The 23,822-nt window shown below is 53.5% G+C and overlaps 9 protein-coding genes across 9 annotated transcripts; 5 read left to right on the top strand and 4 right to left on the bottom strand.

Moving 5' to 3' along the window:
• Positions 1–607: 607 nt before the first annotated feature.
• Positions 608–1,699, bottom strand: BDZ83DRAFT_731033 (uncharacterized protein). Its single transcript, XM_060512859.1, has one exon. The coding sequence runs from the start codon at positions 1,669–1,671 to the stop codon at positions 1,084–1,086; it is 588 nt and encodes a 195-aa protein (XP_060364643.1). The 5' UTR covers positions 1,672–1,699; the 3' UTR covers positions 608–1,083.
• A 708-nt stretch (positions 1,700–2,407) lies between these two features.
• BDZ83DRAFT_578384 (phosphopyruvate hydratase) lies at positions 2,408–3,925 on the top strand (the record flags this gene model as incomplete). Its single annotated transcript, XM_060505117.1, has 4 exons — positions 2,408–2,531; positions 2,611–2,956; positions 3,014–3,064; positions 3,130–3,925. The coding sequence occupies 4 exons, from the start codon at positions 2,408–2,410 to the stop codon at positions 3,923–3,925; spliced, it is 1,317 nt and encodes a 438-aa protein (XP_060364642.1).
• A 1,561-nt stretch (positions 3,926–5,486) lies between these two features.
• Positions 5,487–8,406, top strand: BDZ83DRAFT_347067 (nonselective cation channel). The gene is made up of 6 exons (XM_060502494.1): positions 5,487–6,034; positions 6,147–6,483; positions 6,540–6,854; positions 6,908–7,225; positions 7,280–7,343; positions 7,401–8,406. The coding sequence occupies exons 1-6, from the start codon at positions 5,746–5,748 to the stop codon at positions 8,232–8,234; spliced, it is 2,157 nt and encodes a 718-aa protein (XP_060364641.1). The 5' UTR covers positions 5,487–5,745; the 3' UTR covers positions 8,235–8,406.
• Positions 8,407–8,577: 171 nt separating this feature from the next.
• On the top strand, positions 8,578–8,877 carry BDZ83DRAFT_578292 (uncharacterized protein; the record flags this gene model as incomplete). Its single annotated transcript, XM_060505108.1, has 1 exon — positions 8,578–8,877. One exon carries the CDS (start codon positions 8,578–8,580, stop codon positions 8,875–8,877), a length of 300 nt encoding a protein of 99 aa, XP_060364640.1.
• A 1,507-nt stretch (positions 8,878–10,384) lies between these two features.
• On the top strand, positions 10,385–13,039 carry BDZ83DRAFT_578339 (alpha-glucuronidase A; the record flags this gene model as incomplete). The annotated part of the gene is made up of 3 exons (XM_060505113.1): positions 10,385–10,927; positions 10,988–12,105; positions 12,160–13,039. 3 exons carry the CDS (start codon positions 10,385–10,387, stop codon positions 13,037–13,039), a joined length of 2,541 nt encoding a protein of 846 aa, XP_060364639.1.
• A 464-nt stretch (positions 13,040–13,503) lies between these two features.
• BDZ83DRAFT_719826 (methyltransferase domain-containing protein) lies at positions 13,504–14,310 on the top strand (the record flags this gene model as incomplete). Its single annotated transcript, XM_060512215.1, has 1 exon — positions 13,504–14,310. One exon carries the CDS (start codon positions 13,504–13,506, stop codon positions 14,308–14,310), a length of 807 nt encoding a protein of 268 aa, XP_060364638.1.
• Positions 14,311–14,780: 470 nt separating this feature from the next.
• Positions 14,781–15,374, bottom strand: BDZ83DRAFT_719825 (uncharacterized protein; the record flags this gene model as incomplete). Its single annotated transcript, XM_060512214.1, has 3 exons — positions 14,781–15,085; positions 15,177–15,226; positions 15,361–15,374. The coding sequence occupies 3 exons, from the start codon at positions 15,372–15,374 to the stop codon at positions 14,781–14,783; spliced, it is 369 nt and encodes a 122-aa protein (XP_060364637.1).
• A 172-nt stretch (positions 15,375–15,546) lies between these two features.
• On the bottom strand, positions 15,547–17,791 carry BDZ83DRAFT_778944 (common central domain of tyrosinase-domain-containing protein). The gene is made up of 4 exons (XM_060515506.1): positions 17,467–17,791; positions 17,285–17,415; positions 16,964–17,230; positions 15,547–16,913 (listed from the first exon to the last, which is right to left on the bottom strand). Exons 1-4 carry the CDS (start codon positions 17,741–17,743, stop codon positions 15,723–15,725), a joined length of 1,866 nt encoding a protein of 621 aa, XP_060364636.1. The 5' UTR covers positions 17,744–17,791; the 3' UTR covers positions 15,547–15,722.
• Positions 17,792–19,311: 1,520 nt separating this feature from the next.
• BDZ83DRAFT_752483 (DNA-directed RNA polymerase I subunit RPA2) lies at positions 19,312–23,050 on the bottom strand (the record flags this gene model as incomplete). The annotated part of the gene is made up of 2 exons (XM_060514209.1): positions 19,312–22,521; positions 22,583–23,050. The coding sequence occupies 2 exons, from the start codon at positions 23,048–23,050 to the stop codon at positions 19,312–19,314; spliced, it is 3,678 nt and encodes a 1,225-aa protein (XP_060364635.1).
• Between the last annotated feature and the right edge of the window lie 772 nt (positions 23,051–23,822).

Below are 23,822 nucleotides of genomic sequence, written 5' to 3'. Positions count from 1 at the left end.
AGAAACACGAGATCTGCCTTACTTGCTGCCTTCCGGCCGGCCTTAGAACACGGATTTCAATCGGAGGTTTTGTGGAGGATGTAGCCGTCAATCTCCGGATGTGAAGAATATTGAATCGCAACTACGAATGTTGCCACAGTGCCTCCCACAAATCCTCCGCAGTCATCATAACTTAGTTGTCTGACTAGACACTTCCGCAGCTCATTGGAAAAGACAGCAGAAATTACCTTGCAGCGGATGCACGTGGCAACAAAGCAAGACTGAAAACCCCCGATGATTCCGTTATAATTCGCAAGTTCTTCTTTGCTGAGCTAGCGGGATGATGTAGCACATCTTCAACTTTCGCCATTGGTTAGATCAATCCCAACATTGCTCCGTCTGCACGAGTTGCAGCCTAGAGTCCAAACTGTATCGACGGCCTACTTGCCGAGCGATTACAAAAGAAGTTTTTTTTTGCGAAGGGCCTGAAATCTTCTCATGATCAAAGCAGGCCTCGGGAGACAAGGGGACCTTGGGTACCGGAAGTGGTGCTTGAAGAATTGTTTGGTAGCAATGATAACTGGTCACGTGCACTTTTCGCTAGCTGGAGAGCCTTGCTTCAAGAGCAGGTAAACAAAAGCTGGGAAATTGTTTATCCTACTATGGAAGCCAGCGTCTGTATGAGCCAACCGAGAGACTCGAAGAATGCCATATCCCAGTGATGTGCTATGTATGACTTATAGTCGGGTGAAAGCGGACAAAGAGCTTGCAGGCATGCGGATGTGCCAAAGGCAAGCCGACTAACATGCTGTCTCCCCGGCCGAGAACCACCTCCCCGGGTCAAAGCCAGACGTCATTTCCAATTGAGCTCCAGACGATTAGGTTAAAATTACTCTAGGCAATATCAGCTGCCTACAGAATGACTTGCCTGCCGACCCTACACTTGTCTTACCCCGGCTTTACTGGACGGGGTGACGGGGTCGGGATCCATGATCGGGAAGAACCGCATTAGCACCTGGCTATTCCGAGCAACATCCTCGGGATAATCCATGGCGTACAGCCTGTCCCAGACCATTTGTGGAGTCAGAATGCCATTGTTTGATCTCAATTGCCAATTAGCAGCTCGTCGTTGGACCGGGGTGCCGGGGAAAAGACGTCTTGAAGATCGGGCGTCGGGACTTGTAGATTGTCGAAGACGCACTTTGACGCAAGCTCAGTCCCTAGAGTCCACAAGATCCCGATGATGGATGGCTGGAGAGCCGTTGTGCGAGAGACAATGGTTGTGGGCAGCCAATCAGACCACACAGGGGTGCCAACGGCCGACGGGCAGGGTGTCAAGACATGGCAACGGCCTTTGTTTTGTCCAGGACCGAGGTCATTGACTGAATAGGGCACCTGGAAAAGACACAGAAAGCCATGGAATGTATGAGGCCGGACTCGGGGCTGGGGACGAGGGACGAGAATAGCGAGAACGGCCCAATGAAGAGAGACAAGGGCAGAAACGTGTTCCAGATCCCTCCCAGTTGCTGGCCGCTTTGGCAGGGCAGCGTTTTCATTGCTTGGTTTGTTGAGAAAGCGGCCCTCACCAAAGATGCATTTATCGTGGTGAGGTGGTGCTAAGACCAGTACCAAAGATACTTTGAAACGAAGCTGGTTTGTGATATTCTTGGCCGTTTGGAGCTTGGGGCCCATGTAGCGCTCTAACAGGGCAGATGCCCCGCCTCGTCTCGAGAAAAAGCGATTGGGCACCCGTCCAAGATACCCCCAATCTTTTGAGCGATCCAATGGCGCCGTGGGCACCTGCCCGAGCTAAGTTAAGCAACTTATGATACCTTGCCGCAGGTACCTCACCTCACGTCAGGACTCAGGACTCAGGACTCCGGTGCAGCAGTAGGGCAGGTGGGGTTGCAAACGAAGGTACCTACCTTACCCTTACCTGAGGAGGGAAACGACCCCTCCAAAACAATCTGCTCCCACCGTGCTCCTGCTGTCCCTCACCCCCGCCTCTGTCGCCATCAACCTCTCTTCCATCACTTCAACCTCATCTGTTTTCTTCATACGCAAGTAATCGCTGAGGTCTTACTCCGGCTCTATCAATCAAAAACTCCACAAGTAAGTTGTCTCATCATACGTTTCCACTCCACTGCACCTGGCGATGGTCTTGGGGAAACAGCTGGGAGCTTGCAAGCTGTGTCCGAAGAATCACCCCACCATGCCATCCCACCCTGAGGCAATTCTTGCTGTCCGGTCAAGGAGCGAGCACTTGCAAGCTTAGCAATTTCCCCCAATCGGTCCTATCATATTGTTGACTCACCCACTTGTCTCTTTTCTGCCTTCTACCAATATAAAGCCTTTCCCTCCCCCCACGACCATCTACTGACCTCTCTCCCCTCTCTTCGTTAGGAACAAATCCATCACACGAGACAACATGGCCATCACCAAGATCCACGCTCGCTACGTCTACGACTCCCGTGGCAACCCCACCGTCGAGGTCGACGTCGTCACCGAGACCGGCCTTCACCGCGCCATCGTCCCCTCCGGTGCTTCCACTGGTACGTCGTCGTCGTCCTCGCATCCTACCCCTACCGAGAGGTAAAAAGTATCGAGAAGCTGATAAAACCCATTGATCAGGCCAGCACGAGGCCTGCGAGCTCCGCGATGGTGACAAGACCAAGTGGGCTGGCAAGGGTGTCACCAAGGCTGTTGAGAACGTCAACTCCGTCATTGCCCCTGCTCTGATCAAGGAGAACCTTGATGTCAAGGACCAGACTAAGGTCGACAAGTTCCTCATCGACCTCGATGGAACCCCCAACAAGACCAAGCTCGGAGCCAACGCCATTCTCGGTGTCTCCCTGGCTGTCGCCAAGGCCGGTGCTGCTGAGAAGGGTGTCCCTCTCTACGCCCACGTCTCCGACTTGGCTGGTACCAAGAAGCCCTACGTCCTTCCCGTTCCCTTCATGAACGTCCTCAACGGAGGGTAAGCAATTCCTTGCCACACTGCTGTGATCCAACATTTGCTCACCCCATGCTACAGTTCCCACGCCGGTGGCCGCCTCGCCTTCCAGGAGTTCATGATTGTTCCTTCGTAAGTAGACCCACACATCGAGGCTCCTTCAGTCTGTTCTGTTCCATCAGCTAACGGTTGTGAAGTGCTGCCCCCTCCTTCTCCGAGGCCCTCCGCCAGGGTGCCGAGGTCTACCAGATCCTGAAGAGTCTGGCCAAGAAGAAGTACGGCCAGTCCGCCGGCAACGTCGGTGACGAGGGTGGTGTTGCCCCCGATATCCAGACTGCCGAAGAGGCCCTCGAGCTCATCGCCGAGGCCATTGAGAAGGCCGGATACACTGGCCAGATGAACATCGCCATGGACGTTGCCTCCAGCGAGTTCTACAAGGAGGACGCCAAGAAGTACGATCTCGACTTCAAGAACCCCGACAGCGATCCCACCAAGTGGATCACCTACGAGCAGCTCGCTCAGCAGTACTCTGACCTCGCCAAGAAGTACCCCATTGTCAGCATTGAGGACCCCTTCGCCGAGGATGACTGGGAGGCGTGGAGCTACTTCTACAAGACCCAGGACATCCAGATCGTTGGTGATGACTTGACCGTCACCAACCCCCTGCGCATCAAGAAGGCCATTGAGCTCAAGGCTGCCAACGCTCTTCTCCTCAAGGTCAACCAGATCGGTACCCTCACCGAGTCTATCCAGGCCGCCAAGGACTCCTACGCCGACGGCTGGGGTGTCATGGTCTCTCACCGCTCCGGTGAGACTGAGGATGTCACCATCTCCGACATCGTCGTCGGTATCCGGGCTGGCCAGATCAAGACCGGTGCCCCGGCCCGTTCCGAGCGCCTTGCCAAGCTTAACCAGATCCTCCGCATTGAGGAGGAGCTTGGCGAGAACGCCGTCTACGCCGGCGCCAACTTCCGCAAGTCTGTCAACCTGTAAAGTGGTTTAGCGATTACGAAGATGAGCTTTTGAGTTCCATAGTCCGACGACAGTGTTCTTCGCGGAAGACTCGACAGGACTGGGGTGAAAAAAATTGATGAGACACGTCTGGCGTATAGGAAATGCGCAACGGAGGGATGAATGGGAGCATCGATGATGAAATTCGTAGCTTACCGCACTTTATCCTAAATGAAAAAAGAACAAATATCCCCCATAACTGAGAGCTTCTGAGGGCGTCCGAGAGATCACCTATATTGACACTAGTGACTCGATCAGAAAAGACAATCGCTGAAGAGCATCGACCGCCGCCGCGAGCGTTGGTTAGCTCCAACATGTAAAGATAGCTACATGAGCCCCGCCAATACTGACCGCAAGATAAGGTCCCTTGGGTGGCACTGTTTAGAGCAGCTTTTTGGTAGGCGTCGTCGGCCGGGAGAGGCATTATGTAATACAAATAGCTAAGCTCTGACGCTTGATGCGGCTAGCGCCCTTTTCCCTTGGACCCGTCAGATTCAGAAGATGTGGGATATGGACGTGGAGCTGAATATACACACATACACACACCGCTCAGCGCCCCAGTACTACACTCAGCTTGTGGCCCAATCACTTGAATTCAGGCTGGATGCTGCAAGGTGTGCCATGCCTGAGCTGAAGAACTGCAGCAAAGAGTAGCCTCGAATTGCCTCGGACGACAAAAGTTGGCAGCCCAAGAAAGGTGGGAGGCACCGTGCACGACTTCAAACTCCCGTCCCCCCTTGCTAAGTAAGAGCTGCAAGTTCATAGTCAGCTGAAGGCTTGCTAGCGCGAGTACTGATTATCTCGGTCTGCTTCTCCTATCAATTACGGATCCAGTTGATGAGTGCATCGCACATCGCAGAAGCTCAGGAAGACAGTTCGGATACAATCGGGCGTTTGCACGACGCATGTGTCGTCATTTATGAGACTACACACACCGACGAACAGAGAGATTCCTGGACAACTGGCGGGCCAGCAACATTGCCGCTTCGCAACGTGGATACCGAGTCAGTGTGTACTATCCTTCTCCTTTGTCCTTCTTTCCTGTAGTGGCTTGGAGTATTTTCCCTCCGCTGCTTCTGCGGCTCTCTTCATCATTATACGCAGTATGCCCCGTTTTAGACGCGGCCGATGCTTCACATGCTGCGTGCCGCCGCTGCCGCTTCATGAATGCTAGTTCTGGCTTAGCATCACATTCCACAAACTTGACGCGCGGGCAATCCTTTCTTTGCCTTAATTACCCCAGACCACCTTGTCGGGCTCAAGCTCGCATTGAGAGCAGATGTGCTTCTACTTTTAGCGTCCCCATGCACCGTGGAGCCAAGAGCCGTGTCGTCCCCTGTCCTACTCCATCCGCATCCTAAGGTATCTCATACTTACCTTACCGATATCTGCGTCATCTCTGCTATCTGTGAGGCGTCGACGTTTGTTGTCTCTCGCGGTCACCCTACTACCAACTCCCCACCACCACTCTAGGATTTGCTGTTGGTGCTGCAACTTCCTGGCTGTAACTGACTCCCCGGCTATCTAGCAACTTGACCAACCCACTCGGATTGTGACAGGCGAAAGCGTGGGGGCAGCCCCTAACTTGCCACTCTCCACGTGGGTGTCTCGCGCCGTCTTCTCACCATCGCCGCCGATTTCTTCCACCAAACATCCTATAGCTCACTTGTTACGTACGACTGAGCTCTGTCTACACGTTGACTGTCCTTTCGACCCTAGCTCCAGCCATATGCCACATCGCCATCGCCTACACTACGTATCTTAGCATCACGAAGGGAACTTCAATACAGCCCGGCCATACTATGTCGGAGCGCACCCGCCGGGCACGCCTCCAGCTTCCGGAAGAACGGCCGCTGCTGCAACGGAACCGTGCCAGTCACACTTCTGAGATTCAAGTTCCTCTCTATGGCTGCATGGTCAATCCTCACAGTCACTTACCAGTATATACGAATATTCACCGTATACGACGAGACATCATCTCCATTGTTGAAGACTATTTGAGTTTGGAACAACTTCGTGATGTGCGTATCAACATCGCCGTCGTCCGCCCGCTTGTCGACAAATTGTATGAGCTCGACGATATCTCCATAGGTACGTTCAAAGCCCTCCATCTCTCTCGCTTCGAGCCTCAATCTCGCAGAAACCGAGATCGATCTCGAATACTCGGAGTTGTTTTTGTTGCAAATAACCTAACTGTCACAAGTTTATTGCTTGCTCGTGAACCGCGCTCAGTTCCTATATGAGCAATCTCACTTGAACAATCGGCAAAATGTCAATTACAGTCGCGCAGCTCTCTGCGAGCTGGTGGCAACGCGGATATTGAGGCGCTTCAGCGAAGACAATGAAGGGCCTGATGGTTTGGTGCTGCTAGCACACATCCTGGTTGCCGGCTTTGAGCCTTTTCAGATGGCACCGGCCGGGATTCGTGAGGCAGCTTCAACGGAGTCCTATCGCAGCTACAACCGCATGCTTCCTTCACTCGAAGTTGCCATCTTGACTGAGAGTAAATACTTCCTCAGTGCTACCCCTTGCCAGAAAGTGTAAGTTCTCGCCTTGGGGATCAGTGCTTTGAGCAGACACTAACAACGGTCTCAAGCGTCGATGCCATCTACGAAGGCCGTATTGTCTACACTCCTTCGAGTTTTATGGACATTATTCCAGACCACTACAAACTCAAGCCTATCTCGCTTTACAACCCGCGCGAGGGGCCACTACTGGACCAATATCGACTGCTTGTGCCTCGTACCAGGAACATTCTCGAGGTTTTCCAGTTCTTGATTTTGCTGGCTCTCTATCTCTTTGTCATGGCCGAGCGAAAGCCGGAGACTTTCACCGTCTTGGAAGGTTGTTTCGCCGTCTATGCCTTTGGGTGGTCCCTCGATCAATTTGCGACTATTTTGGAGCATGGCTGGTAAGAGAACCCAACTCTTGTTACGAACAGCAGCGTCACTCACGACAAGACAGGCACGTTTACACCCAGAATCTATGGTCCTTCCTTGATGTTGGCTTCATTGGCATCTATGTTGTATACGCGGTACTGCGCATCCATGGAGCCCGAGTCGGAGAACTTGTTCCAAAACAACAAGCTCTCGATGTACTTGCGATGGGTGCCCCAGTACTGGTCCCGCGTCTTGCCTTCAACTTGCTATCGGACAATCTAGTTTTCCTCTCCTTGCGGTCCATGATGTCGGACTTTGTCCTTCTCACGTTCTTGTCGGCATGGTGTTTCGGTGGCTTTCTACTGTCGCTTCTATGGCTTGGTGAAGGTGCACATCCTCCAGTGTAAGTTGCTCCAAAGAACTAGCCTACCGTATACAGCCTCTAATCCAACAACAGTACTATTAGTAAGTGGATGCTCTGGATCTGGTTCGGTCTTGACGGGACGGGCATCAACGAATCGGTAAGAGCCCCTTCCTCCTCCCTTTTTAGATTTCGGGCTGAACAGATTTTTCACCAGGTGCAATTTCACCCCATCTTGGGTCCTGTCCTAATGGTCGCTTTCGCCTTCCTGGGAAACACTTTGTTCCTCACCATCCTCGTCTCGATGCTTTCCAATACATTTAGCACGATTGTTAAGAACGCGACTGCAGAGATAATGTTCCGCAAGGCCGTCTTGACACTAGAAGGAGTCAAGGGCGATGCAATCTTTGCGTACCAGCCCCCCTTCAACATCCTGGCCGTCTTCATCCTCATCCCGCTCAAATTCATCCTCACCCCGCGATGGTTCCATAAGATACATGTAGCCAGCGTTCGGCTAGTCAACCTTCCGCTGCTACTGATCATTGCGGTGGCGGAACGCAGAATTCTTTGGCCAGCGCCGCAGCCGGAGAAGAAACAGTCTAGCAGCCTGACATTGTACCCGAGGGTCAAGCAGTGGTTCTGGGAGAAGTGGCGCATAACGGCCCACCGCGACATAAGAGCCGTGTTCGACCTGCCGCCGCCCGAGTCCGTCGAGGAGGAGATTGCGGTGGACGACGAGCTCACGCACCACCTCATCCGGCGACAATTCACCCGGTCCATTACGAATGACACCATGCGGAAGAAGTCGCCTCTTAGGAGAGATTCGATGTTCCCGGGCGTGTCGTCAAAGTTACGCGGGTCCTTTACGGGAAGTGAGGATATGCAAGACGTCGGCAGCAGATTAGATTCTTTGGAGCAGACGTCCCTGAGAATCGAGGCCTTGCTGGCGCGCATGCTGGACGGTGAAGATTACTCTGACCGAGGCTTCGGTACTGGGGAGAGCAGCACTCTCCGCGATGGAGAAGCGCCTCTGACCCAGTCACCGAGTTAGCCACGTAGTTGTAGTGCAAACATTGGCAGACGCGGGAGTGCAAAGTTCTGGCGTGTGGTAGTGTTTATATAAGTAGAAAGCATGTCTAAAAGTATGGAATCAAGTATCTCCAAAGGCAATGCTACCCATAAGCGAACAACACATTGGGGATATCTCGTGCCTGTAATCTGAAGTTGAAGTAGCATCTACCTAGCCCGCACTTAACATCCCACCTTCCCAAACTTCACCCTTCGTACACACTTCCCTACCTTCATATCGCGGCGATCGAGGCAAAGAACAGCATAAGCAAGACTATTTTCATCATCATCATCATTGCCATATCAAACCCCTCCAAAAAGAAAAGATGTGCGAAGTCTTCATCTACAAGCACGTCAAGTGCAAATGCGTCTGGGGCGAGATCGCCGTGCAATGCGGCCCCGGCATGGGCTACACAACATGCGGACAATTCGGCAGCGGCATCGCGAAGAGGCCTCTGCGGCTCCAGATGGCGGACAAGCGGCCGTGTCCGACGCACGACCTGTACGGGCTCTACGACCGCAACCAGGCGCGGGTGATCAAGAAGATCTCGCACGGCATCAAGATCGGGGCGGGGCCGAGTAAGCAGGACGCTGGAATCGAGGTCCCCTGCTGCGCTGTCATGTGAAGACGGCGAAGTTTACGGATATCATGAAGGCGAACAATGCAGAGACGAAGGAAGGCACGTGGAAGGGTCGATGTCTGGGTGGATGGAGTTGCCAAGCTGGGTAAGTGAAGCTGGTGACTGGGGTGGAGGCTGGGGCGCAGATGGGTTAGTGCTGGAGCTAACGTGTATTTACCCAGGGCCAAGACGCGATGACGATTCTAGCTGATGGGAGTTGAATGGGCCAGGAAGGTTGTTCTGCGCCGTTCGATTTTGACAACCAAAGACAGAAGGCAGTGGCGGGGGAAAAGCGAGGTTATGGCAGCTGGGCCGTTGGGGGTTTCGGGGTCGGGGTAGCTCTCCCGAAGTCGACTGACGAGAAACCTTTTAAAGGGGAACGATAAACACTAGCACACACTGGCACTATCTTACTATGACCGTGCTGCGTAATGATCAGTGATCTCTAGCAGCTTTCTAATGTTGACTTGAGTCATGAAATTAACGTTTCTATTGCATAGAGAGGAGTAAGATTGCAGACCCGAGCTGGTGAATGACCCCCTAGGAATTTAGCAGACTTAGAGGAAAGAGCTGGGAAGAGGAAGCAAGGGCAACCCGAGCCGGTGAAGTCATCCATGGAACATGGATACCCGAAGCAGTGCCGGCCGGACCTGGGAGCTGTTTATTTCCCCTCTTTTTGGGCTTCTTCTCAAAAAAATTACCTACCGTCTCCCCACCCTCCTTTCCCCGATTCTCCCCACGGTTTCCTGTCTCTCTCCCCATGCGGGGAAGTGAGAACATCAGACGTTTCTTCACTCACTTGCTATTACCTTACTCGGCCATTTCTTTGGAGGGTACACCGGTGTTTCGGTCTTCCTGATACAACGAGATGTTAATCACGCAGGGCACCTGGCGTTGGCCTAGAAATATTACCCACGATTGGTTTCTTCTACCTCCAACACCGGACAAGTTCCCCTTTCCAAGCCCGATATTCAACGATAATTCCTGCCCCCAGTCAAGGTTCTCTTCGCTAGTGTCAATTTCTCCGCATGTCGCTGTTTAGACTCAAGATGAAAGGGGTCACATTGTCGAAGGATCCATTGGAGTTGTTCGGGAAGACGTTAGATTGGTAGCCCGACCTCGATGGTCTCCCCCAGAGCTTCCCCACACCCAAGCCATGGATGAATATGTCGGCTTTCCTTTTAGCCTGAATACCACAGTCAACCCCATCCGCTCATCACCGCTGTCGGCCGGTTGCATTGGGACCCGGGAACCCTTGGAGACTTCGGACTTGACAAGGCCTGGGTTGTGGGAAAAATAATGTTTTCCTGGTCCTGGTTCTGGTCCTGCAAGTCCCGCGGATCTGGGAATCCCACCCCCAAGTGCACCGCTCGCGTGTCGATGAACGAACCAGCGCTTCTTCTTATAAGCTCGCGCACCCCCGATCCAACCATGTAGTAGGTCTTTTGCAGCAAGTGCTTCTCTCCAACTGGTTCTTCTCGCCAGCAGCACCTCTTTCCACCGACCGCACGTCATGTGGAAGCTTCTTTTCTTTGCTTCTCTCGGCCTCGTTGCCGCAGAGGACGGTCTCGATGGCTGGTTGCGTTACGCTCGCCTACCAGACTGCAAGTCTTCCGGCGTCGCCGAATCTCTTCCCTCTACCGTCATCGGCCTCAATGCGACAGAAAACGGCCCAATTGCTTCTGCCTTGACCGAATTGACCAAGGGCTACCAAGGCATCCTCGGCAAAGACGTCTCTGTTGGCCAGGACGCCTGTGCTGCTGCTTCCGTTGTCATTGCTACTGTCGACGACTACGTTGCTGCCTGTGGAAGTGAAGGTGTTCAAGCGGACCTCATTGAGGATGGCTTCTGGCTTAGCGTCAAGGGTGATGGTGTCAAGATTCTGGGACAGAACGAGAGGGGCGCTCTCTACGGTACTTTTGAGTACCTGAGCCTGTTGGCCCAGGGCAACTTCACCGAAGTGACTTATGCGACAAACCCTTCTGCTCCTGTCAGATGGGCAAACCAATGGGACAACATGGATGGCACAGGAACTCACGGCAGCATTGAGCGTGGTGTAAGCAATCTTTCCCCTCCTCGACCCATCATTGAATACGAACATGTCTGACCTGAGCAGTACGGAGGCGTTTCTATCTTCTTCGAGAACCTCAAGGTCGTCACCGACATGACCCGCGTCTCCCAGTACGGCCGTCTGCTGGCCTCCGCCAGAATCAACGGCATCATCGTCAATAACGTCAACGCCAATGCCATCCTCCTCTCTCCCGAGAACATGGACGGATTGAAGAGGATTGCCGACGCTTTCAGGCCATGGGGTGTCCAGGTGGGCATCTCCCTCAACTTCGCCTCACCCCAGACATACGGTAACCTTTCCACCTTCGACCCCCTCGACGAGACTGTCGTTGCCTGGTGGGGAAATATCACCGATGAGCTCTACGCACGCATTCCCGACATGGCTGGATACCTGGTCAAGGCCAACTCAGAGGGTCAGCCCGGCCCCCTGACCTACAACAGGACGCTGGCAGACGGCGCCAACCTCTTCGCTAGGGAGCTCAAGAACCACGGCTCCAAGAAGGGCATCGTCATGTTCAGAGCCTTTGTCTACGACCATCTCACGCTGAACCAGTCCGACTGGCGTGCTGATCGCGCCAACGCCCAGGTCGAGTTCTTCAAACACCTCGACGGCCAGTTCGACGACAACGTCATTGTCCAGATCAAGTACGGCGCCATTGACTTCCAGGTCCGGGAGCCCGTGTCGCCTCTCTTTGCCAACTTGAAGAACACGAGCATGGCTATTGAGCTGCAAATCTCTCAGGAGTACCTCGGCCAGCAGGACCACTTGGTCTACCTCCCTCCTCTCTGGAAGACGATCCTCGACTTTGATCTGCGCATCGACGGTCAGCCTTCTGTTGTCAGTGACATTCTGTCCGGCAAGCGCCTCAACAGGCCTCTCGGCGGCTACGCTGGTGTCATCAATGTCGGCGCGAACTCGACCTGGCTTGGGAGCCATCTGGCCATGTCCAACCTCTACGCCTACGGCAGACTTGCGTGGAACCCCACGGACGACGTTGTCAGCATTGTCCAAGACTGGACCCGTCTGACATTCGGCGTTGACCGCAAGGTCGTCGATACCATTACCAAGATGTCTATGGAGAGCTGGCCCGCCTACGAGAGCTACAGCGGCAACCTGGGCATCCAGACTTTGACTGATATCCTCTACGCCCACTACGGTCCCAGGTAAGGAAGACTACAACCACACTGTTTTTATTCCATGACTAACTTCAGGTTCAGCCCGCGCAGCCAGGACGGCAACAGCTGGGGTCAGTGGACCAGAGCAGACGGAGACAGCATCGGTATGGACCGTACCGTGAAGAACGGCACGCGAAACGCAGGACAGTACCCTCCCGAGGTGGCGGCCATGTACGAGGAGATCGAGACGACCCCCGACGACCTGCTTCTCTGGTTCCACCACGTGCCCTACACGCACAAGCTCAAGAGCGGCAAGACGGTCATCCAGCACTTTTACGACGCGCACTACGACGGATCGGCCACGGCCCAGACGTTTGTGCCGCAGTGGGAGTCCCTGAAGGGCCTCGTCGACGAGGAGCGCTACGAGCACGTGCTCTTCAAGCTCAAGTACCAGGCCGGCCACTCACTCGTCTGGCGCGACTCGATTAACAACTTCTACTGGAACAAGTCGAGCATCCCCGACGAGGCTGGACGCGTGGGCAACTACAAGTACCGCATCGAGGCCGAGCACATGACGCTGGACGGGTACAAGGTCGTCGACGTCGACCCCTTTGAGGCAGCGTCGGGTTACAAGGCCATCGTGACGAGCTCCAACACGACGGCCGGAACGGCATCCGCCACGGTCGAGTTCGAGACCGGAACATACACCCTCGCCGTCAACTATTTTGACGTCATTCGAGGAAAGTGCTCGTACGTCGCGTACATTAACGACGTTGTCGTCGGCCAGTGGAGGGGTAACAGCGAGGAGAAGCTGGGCCACTGGCCGTCCGAGTTCTTGGACGGGCATTCTGCCATCCGCGTCAACTTTCCCGGCGTCAAGGTGACCAAGGGCGATACACTGAAGATTGTTGGCACACCTGACGGGCCTGAGGTCGCTCCTCTGGACTATGTCAGCTTCTTGCCTGATGGTATCATCGATTAGATATGTTGTTGAATTTTGAGCAAGCATACATCATTTTGTAGTGAACATTCAAGATTTATGAATTCTTCATGATTATATTTACATCAATTCAAATTCTGTACATTTTGAAAAATCTTCTTCGTGATCGCAAACGTATTGTAGCGCAGGTGGATGAATCGTGATTTTGTTCTGTGCCTGGTTGGTGTGAGAGAAGTCAACCCCACAAATTTCATCCGACTGAACTATGTCGGATTTTAACCCTTCTCACATGAATTTTTCATCAGGCCAATCGTCTCTCGAGTCTCGAACCAGCGAGGCTTCTCACAAAGCCGAGTACCTAAAACATTCAAACGTACTCAGTACAGATACTTCGGGCTCAAGAGCCACTTAGCAGAGTTCAAACCCGGGAGTACTTCGTGAGAATTCATCCTCCTCAACATCAGCCTTAGTGAGACTTACACACCCCTCATAGGCCTTCATCCATCATGCTGCCCACGCCAGATACCTCCCACGTCCCATTTGAGCGTGTGTACGAGCCGGCAGAAGACTCGTACCTCCTTCTAGACACCCTCTCGGCCCCGTCCGAGACCACATTCCTCACATCACGCTTCGGCAGCGAAACATCATCATCATCATCATCATCAAAGTCAAGACCAGCAGCCCCACTGGTCGTCGAAATCGGCACCGGCTCCGGCGTCGTAATAGCCTTCCTCGCCGCCCACGCAGCAACCCTCTTTGGCACCCCCGCCGTCCTCACCGCAGGCATCGACCTAAACGGCCACGCCTGCCACGCCACAACCTCCACCGTCCGCCGCGCCGTCGCCGACAACCCGTCCACGGCCTCCCCCCTCTCTTTCTGGCTCGGCGCCTCCCTGGGCGACCTCACGACCCCGCTGCGCCCGGCAAGCGTCGACGTCCTCGTCTTTAACCCGCCCTACGTCCCGTCTCCGGAGCTCCCCGCGCAGTCCTCGGCCACGCTCGTCGCCGACGCGCAGACGAAGACCACGTTTGATGAGGACTCGTACCTGCTTTCGCTGTCGTACGCGGGCGGGCGGGACGGTATGGAGACGACGGACCGGTTGATTGAGGCGTTGCCTGGGGTCTTGAGCCCCAGGGGTTGCGCTTATATTCTGCTGTGTGCGCAGAACAAGCCGGACGAGGTCAAGGGCCGGATTGAAGGGTTCGGAGGCGGGTGGAAAGCCGTCACGGTCGGGGAGAGCGGGAAGAAGGCTGGGTGGGAGAAGTTGCAGATCATTAGGGTATGGAGGGAGACGGAAGAGCACTCTAGGTAGAAACGTGGACAATAATGGTTCTTTCACCTTGACATATCATTGATCTGTACACTTCTTCATGGTTGTGCTTCCGAGCCACCTTCTTGACACACCCAATTGCGAGGCCTGTGGTTCATTTACTGGAATTGTATTCTTTTTATTTCCTAACCACCCCCAACGCCTGAATAGCATCCGGTTGGTCTTAATGTGTAGGGGTGCCCGTCTTTTTTCAAGCTCGAGGCCCAGACTGTAAAATAAAAATAAAAAGTTCATCGACGGTCCGTCGTCCAGGGGGTCAGGCATAGATATATCCCCCCTGTGAAGAGTTTCTTCATGATTCACAAGCGACCATTTCCGTCTTTCTTTCCTTAGGTAAGGAAACCTTTCTCGGCGCCCAGCAAAAATTGTCGGTGTCGATCCAGCACAGGTGTCGACGGTCGGCCCTCGTCGAAAAAAACAGCGCGTCCTCATTTTGTCCCATTAACCCCAGCTCAACCACGTCCGCGACCGCGTCCCCGACCACGGCCTCTTCCTCTGGGGCCACCTCTTCCTCCGCGGACGGGGCCGCCGCGCTCCGCCTCCTTGCGCGCCTTATTCTTGGGCTTCGGTTGGTCGTCGATGAGAAGTGTGTCGAGCGGCAGCGAGTCGGGCAGGATAAAGTATCGAATCGTCGAGCCGCGAATGTTCATGGTATCGAGCGAGACGGCGTCCTGGCCCCGCGGGGTCATCTTGACTGTGCGCAGCGCCGTGTTCATCTGCGGCGAGACCGAGGTGATGGTGCCGTGAACGATGGTGCCTGTACGCGTTAGTATTCGGTTTGGCAAATGATATGCAGCGCTTTGCGCATCTCTGAAAAGATGCGCAAAGAAGCAGAAGAGGCTACTTACCGTTCTTGAGTTCGATTGTCACCGTCTCATTGGCGCATTTCATCAAAAATCTAATTGTTGGAAGTTCTGGTCAGCTACATTTTGGCCTCGTTTTACGGCGAGCGGCCTTCTGCATCTCTGAGAAGGAGGGCTCAGCACACAGATTGACGGCATAAGGAGGGAGAGGGCGATCAATTGCGCGTACCTGACGAGTTTCATTTTGGCGGCGGCGTTCGTGTGTTGAGCGTGTCGTTCGTCAAAAGGAAAGGGGGCTAGATGCGAGACCTCGCGACTGAGGTTGGCAGTCTTGGGTGACGGAAGGCTGAAGCTTCGGAAAAGCTGCTATCCCGTTTCTGGGAAGTGGGGCCCCTCTCAAGGTGACTCTTTAGTCACAACAACTGGGCCCACGTGACTGTTCGCTTCACCTCTTATCATGTCAACTTAATGGCTGAAAGGCGAAAGCAAATTACACATTAAAGAGCAGCTATCTCTGAGACCTCTAATCAATGGATTCAAGAAAATATTCCCGTAACTGAGCCTTTTCCCAATCATAACGCAGAGACGACATCAGCCGAGGCTCAGCACAAACCTCTCCACCATCGGGCCCCATTTTGGAAGTTCCCACTCGTGCCTAGATGCTTGAACACGAGCGCTTGCGATCTGGATGTGTAGGCTGTCTATCGTTCTCGCTTCAACTTCAGTCGACCCTTCTGCGACAATCCGAACTTGGAGATGTTTTTCGAGATACGGTACGATCTCATCGGGTTCAAGCCCAGAGATAGTTCGCGCCGAAACCATATGCACCAAGGCCGATGTCAGAGGAACTGTCCCAGACACGTGGTTGTCTGAACCCATGTTCTTCATCGCAAATACGCTCATTGATCCAACCAGATTTGGTGCAGCTGCCCAAGCAGTGGGTTCTCCGAGAACTTCACCTAGGAAGAAATGGATTGCGAACGAGCCATTTAATGCTCCATTCTGAACATGAACGTTGGCGATCCATTCGGTGTACATGTCGTCTTCAGTCGCTACTTTGGTCTGAAAGTCAGGATCTTTTGAGAAGTCTAACACATGCTTCGAAGTAGTTCCTTTCCGAACTTGGGATAGCGGCCCCCATCCCCTTTTTGACGCTGCTCTCCGTTGCTTCCAGGCCAGACCCGAGGGGCTAGACGAGCCGTATATTCTATTGATAGTTGCTATAAGGCGAGCTTGTTCTTCAGACTTGTGGATTCCAAGACTCGGATTTGTTTCCGCGTACGAATATCCGAAGGCCGTGGTGTCTCTGGCCATTGCCGAGTTCCAAAAGGTGCCGTTGGCGTCCGCATAGAATGGCTTGAGTTCCGTGAGCCAGTTTTGAACGGTCCCTGACGACATGGTGAAGGAAGGCTCCATTGCGACTTGGGAAGTGACCCAGGCAGTAGGGTACAGAACTTGCCACATGGCGACTATTCGTTCCACCATAGTATGGTGCAAGAAGAACACCGGATCGAATGCCGAATACTGAATGTAATACAGATGGCCGCGGTCGCCCACCAACACGTGCATAGCATCGTGCAAGGCCTCCACCGAGTCGTATTGCGTTTGATTCGACGCCGTCCCCCAATATTTGTTACTGAAAGGTTCAAAGTCCTTGTAATTGGAAAGGAGAGTATAGAGTCGTTGCTGAAGTGCAGGTCTGGCATGCTCGATCGAATGCGCTATACTTTGGTTGTCCGTTGTCTCGAAGGGAGCTCTCATTGTCTCTGTCCAATGGGGAAACTTGTACTATCAGGTTTTTACTCTTTGATCAAGTCGGTGACACTACTTACATCGCCTTGGGAGAAAACCAGCGGGTCCAGCGGCCGGAATTTGTAGCTGTATAATGGGTTGGCAATGGTCTGCCATCCGTTGGGGCCATACACTTGGATTGCAGGCTGCTCAAATTCAGATAAGTAAACAGTCTCTCCGAGCGGTGGTGTAGTGGCCCAGTCCCAGAATGGAATTCGGAAGTCTATTGCAGCGGCTTCGTAGTAAGCTCGTTCCGTGGGGTCTGGGAACCACGAGGCAATCAGCTGCACGAGTTGGAAGAGAATTTGCTGCTACGATGTTAGTGGGTTTTGAGCTGGCGTCACAGCTTCATGGGATCTGACCTCGTACAAAGCAAGATACACGCGATGCCACGATGGGAAGAGAATGGACATGTGGGTGCAGTACCCCCTTTCTTCTCCTCCCGGTACGCCAGGTACGCCATTCCAGGGGACGAAAGGAACGCCGTGAATGCCTGCTGTATATCAGAAAGCCGATCGACGCGAAAGGAGCCACTTGTTCTTACCTGCGATCTGATACCACGACAGCTGTTCACTTTGATTCGTGAACTGAAACATGCTTGAGGCGAGGAGGAAGAGATTCCACTTGAAGGGGTTCTCCATCAACTCTCTGATGTCGGGGCGGTTAGGAATAGTCCCGTTTATGGAAGGCAGCTTGGTGACAATAATTGGATCCTGCGTCTCGCGCTTGACCACCTTGGCCGCGTCGAAGCCATAGTCGTAGGCCGGCGGGGAGGGTATGGCCACTGCGGCAGCAGCGAGGAGGACAAAAGATAGGAGCATGGCGCAATGGAATGCCTTTTCTGCGCCCCCCTGGTTGTAGTCGACTAGAGTGGATTTAAGAGTATGAGAAGGTTGACAAGGACAATGGATATTGGTGTTCTCGTAGGATGGTACTGAGACGTGGTAGATGACGGAGGGTCGATCAAAACTTCGGCACAGCCAGATTGCCTTTAGGAAGGAAACCAGGTGTGATGATGACAGCAAGATGATCGTGTTCAAAATTCCGGGATTGTTTAGATGTTGATGAGTGCCGGGGTTGACGTCCAAATCGTGGCGGAGATGGGTGGCCTGGCCGAGAGGTATTTTGAAAAAGGACGAATCGAACGACATTTTAGCGTGCCAATATAATGCACTCTGCCCCCATCTTAAGGTAGATAGTCACGTAAGGCAAACAGGATGCGAGTGGCACGCCGCATGACCGTAATGGTACGGTGCTTGCGTAATTAAGTTCCTGGCTTCCGAAGGCAGTCTCTAGATTGGGGGAGAGAATCACCCAGGAAGGTGTCGAGACAAAGTACATCTGAACGTCGTAATCCCAATCTAGGTATTTGAGGAAAGAGAGACGTCACGGGCTAGGTAGGTACTGGTGAGAGCTGGAGACTGAAGCGGAAGGCATGGGTTTTGGCCCTCGGTATCTTGCGGGCACAAAACGTGCGGTGCCTTCCTGCCCAACTTCAACAATGTGACATGGCTTACCTTCCGTCAACTTTCCAAGAAGTATCACCACCGTAACTCATGTACATTGCTTTAGAGCCAAGCACAGGTTGAAGAGCATCCGACAAGAATAGCTGAGAGAGCAGGGCGCCGTGGCACGTCAAGCCAGGTGGAACTATTCAGCCAGAGCAAGAAAGCTCAGCATAGATATCTTTAGGTAAACGATGCCAGACCAGTATGAAGATCTCACTGACTCAATCTAAACAATCTAAAACAACTTGGTTGCCCACGGCGGCTCGTGGCATTTCTATATCAAGTCACCCCTAGAAAGAGCCACAGTAGCTTCCCGCCAACCCTCGGTTTAGACTGACCAAGAAACGGAAGCTATCACAGCTACTAGGAGCACAATCAACTACTTTGGATACCATAAGGCTTCTCAGGTACGCCACGAGCCGAACAAGCCCAATCTGTGCTATGGTTGACGGAAATACAGAGAAATCCCTCAGATCTGTGCCGCCAATTGACAGTCAAAATTTGCACAAGGCGGCTGCCGACATTGTCCGTACGATGTACGCCCGAATGGCTGTTTGTTGATTCGGTAACCTACATGAGACAAACGGTTCAGCATCTGATTGTGACCGCTCTACACATGTTGATGTTACGTAGTCCACGCTCGCACCATCTATGTCGTTTGTCAAGCTCCTTCGGACTTCGGCGTAGAGCCTGGAAGGCAAAGGTGAGACTCGGTTTAGGGGTTGAATCCAAACATGGAAGCTTGATGAAACAAAAAACCATCACTAATTGGCGAGAAGCACTTTTACCAGCATTGTGAACCTTTGCCCATTAAGAAGTCATGATTTATGTACAAGGTGGAATACATCTTTTGTCTACCGAAACGCCGTCGATCTAAGCCTTTAAGGTAATGATTTCATGGGCTTCAAGGGGCCCTTGCGAGGCGCGTCCTTGGAGTCGATGCGGTACTTCAGCTTGACACCCATAGCCGCCAACTCCACATCCAGGAACTTGAGCGCACCCGGAACAACGACAACCGTCGTGTTCTCGCCTCCGACCCACTGGTTACCCTGGCCGTCCTCCCAGATCTCTCCCTCCACCTTGGCGGCGCTCTCTGCGTCGCCGGCGTCGAGACGGGTCGCGCAGTTTCTGCAACGCACTGTCGTGACCTGCTTCTTCTTGCCCACAAATGGTGACACGGTTGGTTGAACTGAGAGGAACGAACCGCAGCTTCGGCAGATCCAAGATCGCGTGTAATCAGAACAGTTAAGCAGACGATCCTGCAGCAGGAAGGCCGTACCGTGAGCGAGCAGCGCGTCACGTTCCATCTCTCCCACACGAATACCACCACCACGCTTTCTACCCTTGATGGGCTGGCCGGTCGTCGGCACGACTGGTCCTGTCGTTCGCACTTGGTACTTGTCGTTAACCATGTGACGCAGACGCTGGTAGTAGACGACACCGACGTAAATGTCGGCGGCCAGTTCCTCTCCCGTGATACCAGAGTACATGGGCTCGTTGCCATGGTAATTGTACCCGGCCTTCATCAGCTGATGACCAAAGTAGTCACCAGCCGTGTTCTCCTCGTTAAACTTGAAGGGCGTGCAGTCTTGTGCCAATCCGTGGAGAGCGCCGGCCTTTCCAGCCAGTGACTCGACAAACATACCGATCGTCATACGAGAAGGGAAAGCGTGAGGGTTGATGATGATATCGGGCTGAATACCAGACTCGGAGAAAGGCATGTCGACAGCAGGCCATTTCTGGGAAGCGACACCCTTCTGTCCGTGACGAGAGGAGAACTTGTCACCAATGACCGGGGATCGGGGCACTCTGAGCTTGATGGAGATCGTCTGGGCAGGCTCATTACCCGACTCGCTACCGAGCACACGTACTTCCTCGACAAAGGCTGTCTCAGACTCCTTGTACTTTTCATAGTGTGTCTGACCGTCCAGGTTGATCAGCTTGCCGCTGTAATCTGCTGACACCGTGTGCCATGCGCAGAGCACATCTCCTTCTTGGACCATCCGTCCAACGTAGGGCAATCCGTCCTCATCAAGCAAGCCACGGTAGAATCCCTTGACAAAACCGCCGGGGGCGAAACCAAAGAGCTTGGTGATGTTCTTGGTGGCTCTCGTTCTTTGTTCTTCCTTCAGCGTGACCTTTTTCGTCTTGTAGATAGTACCGTGTCCGAATCCTCTTTCGTGTGCCGACTTGTTTAGAATCATAGCGTCGTCCATGTCGTAGCCAGTGTAAGAGATAACCGCCACAACGGCGTTGAAGCCATTGGGGAAGTTGTCGAATCCATAAGCGTTGTGCAGAGGCGATCGTACGACCGGTGTCTGGCCGCTCTGAATTCTGTACATTTTGTTGTCTGTTCGGTGCCGAAGAGCCGTTGCCGGTGTTCCCATGGTTTGCTTACCCATCTGACACTGGTACATGTTTCTGGGGGACTGGTTGAAGTCTGAGAAGGGCGTCATATTGGCAAGAATGGAGAGCATGTTGGTAGGGGTTTCCTCCACGTGCGTCGACTCGCCTGATACGATTTCGTTCTCAATAACGGCGATAGACATGTAGGGTTGCTCGTAAGGCCCGACGAAGTCCACCTTATCGAGAGGAAGATACTTCACGGGTCTGACCATACGCGCAGGCGCAGAAGACAAGTAGATACCGGGGTATGAGCCACCGTTTGAAGGAGGGACGTATCCAATTTCCAGTTGAAGAGGGACACCGTGAGTGCCCTCCACCTTCCAGAAACGGAGAGTGTCTGCAATTCTTAGAGATTCGCGAGGTGTGCAGAAGCCGATGAGCTTGCCGTCAAGCATGATGACAACGCTTTCATCTGTAGCCGCAGAAGATGTCTCCACAGCTCCCAACTCCGCCACGAGGCCGGGGATCTTGGAGGCGTCGACGGATTCGGTCATGATCTTACACTTGTGAGCCAGATGGTTGAGCAAACCGCAAGGCGAACCATCAGGAGTGTGTACAGGGCACAAGAAACCCCAAGACTCGGGCAGCAGCTTTCGGACCGTTGTTGTCTTCAGCTCGGCGAAGAAGGCACCTCTGTGAATCATTCGGAAGTGACTGATGAAACGGAGAAAGTTGAGCTTTTCCGCAACGACTGTGAAACCGGCTGTTTGTTGCAAATCAAGACCAGAAGGACTGGTCAGGTTGCCTGTGGAAAGGAAATATTCCAGGCCGTTTCCAAGGTTCTCGTTGGCGTGTCTGAAGATATTGGCAGGGAACTCCTTGGCGAAGTCCTGCGATGTGAAGGGGGTAGCCGGGTGCTTTCTGGTCCATTCGCGAAGGGACAATCTGACGGCAGTCGACAGGAACTCCTCAAGGCGCTCCTTGATGATCATGCCGTACAGGAAACCGCCAAGAAGAACCTCCTGGTTTTGGACAGCATCAGGGTTGTCGACAGCGCAGTCGCCTGCCACGAGAGCATACAGCTTTCTGATCATGAACAAGAGCATCTTGAACTTGTCGTTGTCCTGCTTCTCGGTGACGTTGATGTTACCAAGGTGAACAAGGACAACCTTGCGCAGGAACTCGGTGCCGACATCGTAGTTGGACATGGTGTCAGGTACACCCATCACCACGCGGAACTTCTCTCCCAGGTAGGCTCTCGTCTCGGTCTTGCTGTAGAGGCCGTAGGACTTGTAGGTTCGGAGCAGCAGCTCGACACGGTCCGTCAAGAAACTGTTCTTGGCCGACTTCGTGTTGGAGAGACCAATCAGTCCTTCGAAGATGTCGCGGTCGTTTGTGTCGACGAGAGCCTTGAGGACCATCATGACCGGTACGAGGTACTCATTCTTCTTCCATGAGAAACGGAATGTCATGTTGCCGTCGCTCAGGTAGTGCAAAACGTTGGTCTGAGATGTCTCATCGGGTCTCACCGATCGGACGATGATACCGTACGGGGTGTAGCCTTGGCCTCGGTTTTGGAAACTCGGTCGGTTGATCGCCATAGGGAAATTCCTTCGGTTGACTTGCAGCAGTCGGATAATCTTCTCGATACCGTTGACAATGAAGTAACCGCCCAGTTCTTCGGATTCCTCCTTTCTCTGCACCAATTGAGCCGGGGAGTTGCCCTCCAAGTGGCATCTGTTGGACTGCCAATCCCTCATTAGCACCCCGCCGTCAGTTTTGCAATTGATGTACAGAAGTGCTTACCTTGACCATGATTGGGACCTGTCCAAGCTCGCGCACGAATTCTTTCGGATCACCACCATTGACCCTGTACTCGAAGGTGGCGGAGAGCCTGCCTCGGTACGTCGAATGACGCTCTCTGCATTCGGAGGGCAGGATTTCACGATTCCTGGCGAACTTGTTGGAGGGGGGTAGCTGGGACTTTTGCAGCGCTACACTCTTGATCCGTACGGACAGGCGGTTCTTGCCTTCGAGGCCAGCCCTGTCGTCGCCATCGAGGTATGTCTTTGTGCCAATATCCTCTATGCCTCGAGCGAGGAGGCTCTTGTCGTCACTTGTGAACAAGGCATTGAACGAGTCGATGTGAGGGCTCACGGCCTCTTGCAGGGCAGGATAGGCCGTGTGATCCTTCGGGGGGTTGCGAAAGAGGTTCTCGCGACGAACGGTATTGTATTGGTGATCCCACTCGGTGCTTGTCGCTGAGGGCGCCATGTTCGCTCTCTCGTTCGCTTGCCTGCCTGCGACTAGGATTGTTAGCTTAAGTCGTAACTTCTTCCCTCTCCCATAGTGAACAATTGCTGGCTTACGGGGGACTATGGCATGTGGGTGTAACGATGTCAAGAACTGGTCTCCCTGGGCAAGACAAACGCGACAGAGACAAGGAGGGCGAAAGTGTAAGCTTCTTCCTACTGCACCGGGTTTCTGGATCGCAGAAGGTTAAGATGCGACGGTCGGGTCCTCGGTGAAAACAAAAAAATAATTATGGAGATTGGAGCGGAAAAAATTGCATCGTCCAATCATGGCGCGGTCTCGTCGAAAGTGCAGGCCGTTATCCAAGACAGTGCGAGGACGCTGCTTTATCTGAGGTGCGGGGCCCTGGTCTTGAGATGCTCATCCGGAATGGAGGGCCCGCGTACCTTAGACGGAACCCCACTGTTGCGGGATTGTGCACCCGGGACTGAGATGCTCTCGGAGTTCCCGTTATGAATGGCACCCGATATCCACGGAGACCGACCCACACCCGTCCGTACGCCAGCCTTCGCCTCAGATAAGGCCTTTCTCGGTACTTTGTACCTATGTTGTGGACACCGAAGTTAATTAGTCGTAGAGACGGGATATTGCGTGTCCTGCAGCTTTCTTGACTGTCCGTTACCTCTCATCTGTCACGAAATTTCAGTCACATTTGACTAGCTCCGGTCGCTTACTCAACGTGATGTGAACCCGACAGCTGGGAATCAACGACGGAAGTGGACGCGTCAATGGT

This window comes from Colletotrichum acutatum (assembly GCF_030867785.1).
Source record: "Colletotrichum acutatum strain CBS 112980 chromosome Unknown BDZ83scaffold_50, whole genome shotgun sequence".
NCBI classification, from domain to species: domain Eukaryota; kingdom Fungi; phylum Ascomycota; class Sordariomycetes; order Glomerellales; family Glomerellaceae; genus Colletotrichum; species Colletotrichum acutatum.
Note: the sequence above shows the minus strand (reverse complement) of the source record. Positions and strands in the feature narration are given on the sequence as shown.